This window comes from Dermacentor albipictus, chromosome 7, assembly GCF_038994185.2.
Source record: "Dermacentor albipictus isolate Rhodes 1998 colony chromosome 7, USDA_Dalb.pri_finalv2, whole genome shotgun sequence".
Lineage (NCBI taxonomy): Eukaryota > Metazoa > Arthropoda > Arachnida > Ixodida > Ixodidae > Dermacentor > Dermacentor albipictus.
Genome location: NC_091827.1, coordinates 29129835 through 29137363, shown reverse-complemented (window position 1 = coordinate 29137363; position 7529 = coordinate 29129835). Strand labels below are relative to the sequence as shown.

The following is a 7529-nucleotide window of genomic DNA, read 5'->3' as shown; positions in this document are numbered from 1 at the left end:
TCATGGAATCCGTGTTTTAGCAACCAACAAACTTACCTTCAATTGGACTCCTCAAAATATTTCGCGGCACCTACTGCAAATTATCAAACTAAAGGCTGCATAATTTATCAATTATTCGGCAAAAATATTCTTTCAGATCACATATAGAGGGCGCTAAACTCTGTAAGTTTTCAATAAGTGGTTTCATTACACAGTTTGAATTTGAAACGTAGTTTCTTAACTGATCCTGCTGCAGAACTCCGGTCGAGGGGGCTGCGGTCGGCGCACTTCCCTCCGCTCTGCCCGCGGTGAACTTGTTGCCGGGTCTTGTCGCTACACCTGATTCTGCTGCTTCCTTCCAAGGTGTTGATACCTGCTCCCTGTGCCTCTCCGCAAAAAAAAAAAAGAAAATGTCGGGCTGCCTGAGCGATCAGGAGGCGGAGAAATGCTGCTCCGAGCCGGACCCGGCGACGCGAGACTTCATCATGCAGCAGACCATGTACCGGATCAAGGATCCCAAGGCGTCGCTCGATTTTTACACTCGCGTTCTCGGCATGCGGCTGTTGCAGAAGCTAGACTTTCCAGAGATGAAGTTTTCGCTCTACTTTATGGGCTTCGAGGAGTCGGTGCCGAAGACTAGCTCCCGTCAAGAGCGCGCCGAATGGGCCTTCAGCCGCAAGGCGACGATTGAGTTGACGCAGTGAGTTTGTGTGTCCTGACACACCCACTCTCTTTCGTCCTGCCGCTGCGGCCAAAGTTTGGGAGCACTCGTAGGTGCGGAAAACTACCGCTTCTGTTACGTCAGGCACTGTTGACGGAGAGCCGGGTTGTCGGGCCGGAGCGCTCGTTTCGATATCGCGCCCTTTGAGTGGGAGTTGTGCAAAGTTTGCCGACGGTGCTGACGACAGCTGCAGCGCGCGCGTGTGCTTACAAATGCCGCAAAAATGTGGGCCATGAAGATATACGCAGTCCGGTCGCGGAATGCACCACGTAGTGCGCGTGGCGATAAGAATTTCTAAGGACATAGTTATGAAACCCAAGGACACCGTTATTTGAAACAGTGGCTGTGTCCTAGCCGTGGAATGTGGGCTATAAAGATATCGTACGCAACCCGACGGTAAACTGCCTTTGCCACGTACGGTCTATGAGTGCCACGAAAACGGGTTACGATACCGATATATTTACAATAGTGTTTACAATCGACACTATCTTAGCGCCTCAACCTCCTTACAGCGAATTTTTCAGTATAGCTACATCACGGTGTATGCTAAAACTGTGCACTGAGCACAGGTCCTCTTTACAACAGATAACACACGGGACTATGTTTCTGAGCAGATGTGCACACAAGGCCGGTAACTTATTTTGAATGTGATGCTTGAAACATAATTGTTTGTGCTTACACGTACCTTTCTGTACCAGTGTGCGTAAATCACACATTATGAGAGAAGCTATTGCGCTCTGCAAAGATAAAATAAGCACTTAGTGTAATTTTTTTAATGCAGTTTGAAATCACTTGCTAGTGCCTGTCCACACATTTCTAATACTGCTGTCAGACAAACACAAACATCAGCGTTACGAGCATGTTATTGCTGTGTGTTCTGTCAGTGTGTGCCACACATCTATTGCTTCATCCAATAATCATTTTGCCCAACTGTGTGATACTCGTCACCATCAGTACCTGTGTTCACAAAACTTATTTCACGTAAGTGTTGTCCGAAACTGACCGTTACCATGGTGATTATCTTTTCACACCTACTGTTATAATTGCTGGGTTCTGGAACGCTGGCCAATTAGGAAATGCTCTTACGTGAGATTACCTTACGTGAACACCAGCAAGGTTTTGGTGGTGCATGGCTGATTCCCTAACTTGTCTCGTCCTAAAGTGCATTTGTCTGAGCTAAAGACATTGAGGCCAAGAGTGGTCCTAGATAGCCATCTCGCTTCTATTTGCAGAATTTTTGGCATAATTTGTGGACCAGTAACTAGTTGTAGGTTTGGCTGGTCACTTTGATAAGACGTCAGACTTTCACCCATTTGTATTGGCAGACAATGTAGCCCTCCCACACTTCTCTCTGCGGTTATTGCTCACTCAGAAAAATGTGAGCTCAATCACATGAGCTGTGAGCAAAGCAGCAGCCAGGAAGCGGAAAAGTTTATCACCTCCTCGTTGTGATGCTCCTTGTCTTTATAAGAATACTGAAATTTCATTCCTTACTGTGTAGGGCAGAAACATTTAGACTCTAGCAGTTGACTGAAGCCCTTGGAATAGACTAATTGACATGCAGCAGTAGCACTGTTGACTGTGCTTAAAAACAATGTCATCGTACTTATGTTGTTTCTGTCCTCCAACAAAGGAATCTTATGGTAGTTTTATTATGACAAGAGTTACTTAGAGATATTGTGTTCGGATCATAAGTTGTAAGAAGCTGCTCGTATACTTTAGCATCAACTTGCTTGGAAATTAGGCACCTGACCCCCTCATTAAAAAGAAAAAGAGAGCACCTAATCATTAAGTATACTGCACTTTTAATTTTTTGAGCCAACAAATATCATTTCCGCAAGTTTGTACCACTGCCGAAGATTTTAGAATAAAATTTTGTCTGTAGTTTCACCACCAGAAAAGCGGCATTCCAAAGAAAAGAAAAAAAAAACATTCGATGAACTTCTTTAGTTCGATGCACAAAAAAAATGTCATTAAACAACTGTTAAGTCTGTTGAACCACTGTGGCTATTAAAATACATTGAGAGTTTACTCTGATATGTTATGTCTACGCTCTGTCCACAGCAACTGGGAGGATCACCCAGAGGGTGGCTACCACAATGGAAACACTGCTCCTAGAGGATTTGGTAAGTGCGTCCCTGTCCACCGTTGCATGATCGCTGCGTGACATCTTTGAAAGACATCATTAAAATTGGGGACACTTTTCTAACGACACTATTTCAGAACTAGTTCTGAACTTGGCTCTGCAGTTTAATATAAAGTGCTGTTAGAAGATCCCATGTGTTCAAACTACATTGAACGAAGGTTCCAAGATTTCTTATGCATGTCTGACATTCCTGTTTTAGTGTCAGTGGCTGCCATGGACAAGGGAAATTTCTTGTATGCTTCTACATATTTACATATACAATAATGTAACTGACAAGGCTCCTGTAATCACTTAAATTATTCAAACATCAGCTTTTCCGAGCTTGTTGCTCAGTCTTGCGCCATCCGCAGTCGTGGACCGCCCCCTAAGGTAGTGTAGTGCAGTTTCAGTAGATATGTGCTTCTGAGTATGCACCGCTTGGTATCGTCGCCATGCCTCTGGGTATGGGCCATCGTGTTAATCATGCCATCGTTATCATACTGCCTTTGTCATTCCATCGTAAACATGCTGTCATCAGTAGGTCATGATTATGATGTCGTTGTTGTGATATTGTTGCCATACAGTCATCATGCATTGTCATACCTTTGTCATCATCATCATCGTACACTCGTCATGCCATTGTCGTCGCACCGCCTTTGTCATTACATTGTAAGCATGCTGTCATCATTACGTTGCGATAATGATGACATTTTCATGCCATCGTCATCACACAGTTGTCATGTGTTCTTGTCATACCGTCGTCATGCACTCTTTGTCATGCCATCATCAGCATACACTCGTCGTTATCACTACATCTTGATGCTGTTGTCATCGCACTGTTGTTATAGCATCTTAATCATTTAGAAATTGTCATCATGGTGCCTTTGGCTGCACCAGTGTATGCTTGGATAGCCGGCCTGTGCTTGAGCACTGGAGAGGAGCATAGCAGTTTTGAACAAGAACACTATAAAAAGTATTTTACACAGAAACGTCGCAGAAGCAGCGGGCCCACACCACAGCTAACGATTAAACATTCGCAATTCACACTCGTAACTGTCTTGTGAGTTTATTCTTTAAATTTTCATTTAAAGTTAAATTTGTTTCAAAGCAGATGATTTCTTTGCTCCTACTAAACTTGATCAATACTCAAGAAACTGACCTGCCACGGTGGATCAGTGGCTGTAGTGTTCTGCAGCTTAACACATGTTGTGGGTTTGACTCTCAGCTGCAATGGTCACATTCTATGGTCCATAACTTGCCCCATTAATGCAATTTACAGCCTTCCCTCCCCTGCCTTTGACAGTATACCAGAGCCTGCAAGGCTTGTGAACAAACTGAAATGTTTCATGTAACTCACTCCTGATAACCAACTTCTTAAAGCTTCGATAAGTTACACCAGTGTGCAGCAGTTAGCACTGGCGCATCTCCTCATCCTCGACAAATCACACTGGTGCCCACCAGCAGTCCTCGATAAATGAGGCATGCCCTCTCCAGGCACTTTTCGCTTGCCCCTTCGTGCACCGAGAAAATTAGCGGTGTGCCAAAGTGCAATCCCAGAAGGCACCGCAGCTGAAATGCGAAACTGTGGGCAGTTTGCACATGGTGCTTACCATAGCTGTAGATAATTTTCTACCAGGACCGCGGAGAAGCGTTATGTCAAGTTCTTCTGACAGTGAAGGTGAAAAACTGGTCTCTCTGTATGATGTAGGTATCGACATGAAGCAATTTGTCCTCAGCGTTGCCCCAACTGGGGCTTTGCTGCTATGGGACACTGTGCGCCATGCTAGTATCTGGGCGGTTGCAGGGCATGTTGATCAAGGGCACTATTAACCTGTCTGTTGACTGGGTGTGCAGGCCACATCGGCATCATGGTGCCCAATGTTGTAGAAGCATGTGCCCGGTTCGAGAAGCTAGGTGTCAAGTTTGTCAAGAAGCTTCATGAAGGTGAGCGGTCATTGCCATATTGTTTCCTAGAATCTGGCACTTTTCAACGGGAGCTGCAATTCAGCCAGCATAAGAATGATGGTTAATAACATGGATATGCCTGAGCTTTGTCCTTCTGACATCCAGCACCTTAGCAAACGCATCATTTTAAGCAAGATATTGTGTTATAAATGCACTAATTTGCAGTTATGCATGTGTGGAAGATGTTTGCCTTCTTTGTGTTGTAGGCAGCCGTCGTGTTTTTGTTATGATGATGGTGAGGGAGACTGCAGGAACGGTGTGTTAGTGGTTGTCAGTTTCCTGTGGTGGCTGCTTCCGTAAGCGCTGCAGCTGTCTTGTCATCTCTCAATGCCAGTAAGTGTGTCTTCTTTAATGCAATCACATGTTAGATTACAAAAAATATACCACAGAGATAATTTAGTGAGAGCACCCTACGGCATCGTTTGCTTCAGCGGAGCCGTAGTGTCGTCTGCTTTACTGCAGTTGCAACATCTTGCACTTGGCCAAATGTTTTCTGTGAGGGCTGCCCAACTATTCATGTGTTAAAAGGCTTGAGGCACTGTATGAAAGATACTAGACATCTAGTAAGCTATACCTTGTAATTTTAAAGATGAGTATCATATTTGTGTGGTGCACTGTCGCAATAAATTGTGCTGCGTTTTTTACCCGGCTTTGTCATCTGAATCACCGTGTGGTTTCAGCATACCACGATGGATGAGTACAATAAAGTTATTTTCTATGTTATGCAAGCTGTACACAGTCACAGGGAAAGCTGTAGCTCTAACATGTTTACGCAAGACTTCTGCATGAAGCAAGTACGAGCAGAATTTCACACTGACGACAGACACACTCAGCAACATTAGAACAAACGCGAGTTAATGACATCTTAGTTGAAATCAAGAAAAAGAAATGGGCATGGGCATAACCAATTAGTGGGCCAATTCATTGTGCATGAGACAAAAGCATTACATGTTACGTCGCGTGTGCTGCCAGTTAAAGGTGCTTGCTTATTTTCTCCCTCACAGTCAATAGAGAACACACAATAATTTGCGCATTCTTGTACAACATTGCTGAAGAGGACACCAGCTCTGTTAAGAATGGCTGAACATTCTTCTCGTTTGGCTGAGTGTAAGCGTCGCACAATTGTGGCAGTTAAAGCACCCACACATATTGTGTGAAAGGAGGAAAATAAATCAAGTTAGGCAAGTAGGCTATAAAAAATCTGTTCTTTAAAGTGTAATAAATACCGCCACAAGAACGTCTAAAGATAGGCAAATCCTTCTACTAACAATCATTTCTTACGTTGCCTGAACAATTGCAGCTCCAGATTGTTTATATGCAAGTTGCTATGCGGGGCATTCAAAGTACAGGGTGGACAAATGTGAAAGGAAATGCCTGATTGCCCTTGCTTTTGCACTCGAGTAAGAATAACATCACACTATGGTATTTCTTAACTGAAGAGCCATCTTAGCATCTATTGGACAAGTCAGGTTTCTAAGGCTAGTAAGCTTCTCCCATTCACAGTGGAAGCCCCTGTATACCTCAGCACCAATGGTCTGCGATTGCAGGATTTCGCTAATACAGACAAGGTTCCTGCACTGGCATAAACTGCTTTGTTAGCTGCTTATGGAATTAAAATGTGACATTTTCGGAACCTAAAATTTCGAATTCACCTAAAACAAAAATGACAAACTCGAGGCTATTGGTACGTCAACCTTGTTTACAGGGTGGTACAAAGGCAGGTGTGCAAAACATGGATGCAAGAACAAGGACAACACAAGTACCAGTGTGTGTGTTGTCTGCCTTTTTCCTCTAGTATACCCACACGCTGATTTGTCATTCTAAGCATCACAACATTAAACATATTTGAGCTTGAAGTTATCGAAGTGCTGGTATTTATAGTCATTCACAGCAAAATTAATTATTTTGCGTAGTCATGCTGCAGTTGACATTACCAAGAGTGAATGAAGTAATTTGGCTACCTGCTTAATTAGCTATTATGTTGCAAGTTTAATGACATATTTAGTTTAGCTGAACCGCTTAATTAACGTTTTAAAAGCAGTACTCCATGTAGGGTTGAATGCAACCATCGTATGTTGTGGTGAAAACTCGAATGTACACTTCTATTAATTTCAGGAAAAATGAAGAACATTGCCTTCATTCAAGACCCGGACGGCTACTGGATCGAGATTTTCAACAACAAGATTTTTGACAAAGACTTCTTTAAAGAATGAATGCGCTTTTGTATTCTCTTTAGAGAAGCCCGAACCAAGCTCAGTATAAAAGTGCCTTTATTATTTGTATGAATTAAATAACAGTTATCTAACAAGTTTTGATGTGTGTAACTACTTCAAGGCCAGCAAGTGCAAAGATGGCTGCTGGAGTTTTGTTTAGATTGCCCAAGTGCGTGGGGAAATAAAAGGTTCGTTTTTTGTATTCAACAAATTCTAAGCAAAATCAGTAAAAGTTCCCTCCTGATTCAAATGGGTACTGTTCCAATATTCTTGTAGCACATATCACCACATAGGATGTCCATGGCCAGGATATACAACCTTTGTCCGTAAAGTTTCGAGATTGATTTATATTCTTCTCTAGAAATGATTCCCCAAAACAAATGTTGGTGCGTATGTGTAGCGCCAACCTGAACTATTTATGTTAATTGCCGTTGCAGCCGCTAGATGGCGCTACATGTAGAAAAATACATTGTCACTAGTAGTATGCGCATTCTACTGTGAGTGAATGTGGAGAGATGGACGTCCA

The 7529-nt window shown here is 43.1% G+C and overlaps 1 protein-coding gene across 1 annotated transcript; it reads left to right on the top strand.

The window, feature by feature from the left end:
- Window positions 1-146: 146 nt before the first annotated feature.
- Glo1 (Glyoxalase 1) lies at window positions 147-7096 on the top strand. Its single transcript, XM_065451032.1, has 5 exons — window positions 147-162; window positions 236-679; window positions 2765-2826; window positions 4680-4769; window positions 6906-7096. The coding sequence occupies exons 2-5, from the start codon at window positions 390-392 to the stop codon at window positions 7001-7003; spliced, it is 540 nt and encodes a 179-aa protein (XP_065307104.1). The 5' UTR covers window positions 147-162; window positions 236-389; the 3' UTR covers window positions 7004-7096.
- The last annotated feature ends 433 nt before the right edge of the window (window positions 7097-7529 follow it).

Bases quoted from the DNA above. Each gene is read 5' to 3' on its own strand.
- Glo1 (XM_065451032.1), top strand. From the start codon at position 390: ATGTCGGGCTGCCTGAGCGATCAGGAGGCGGAGAAATGCTGCTCCGAG. The intron at 680-2,764 runs GTGAGTTTGTGT...CTCTGTCCACAG, and splicing joins GCGACGATTGAGTTGACGCA to CAACTGGGAGGATCACCCAG. The intron at 4,770-6,905 runs GTGAGCGGTCAT...TATTAATTTCAG, and splicing joins TGTCAAGAAGCTTCATGAAG to GAAAAATGAAGAACATTGCC.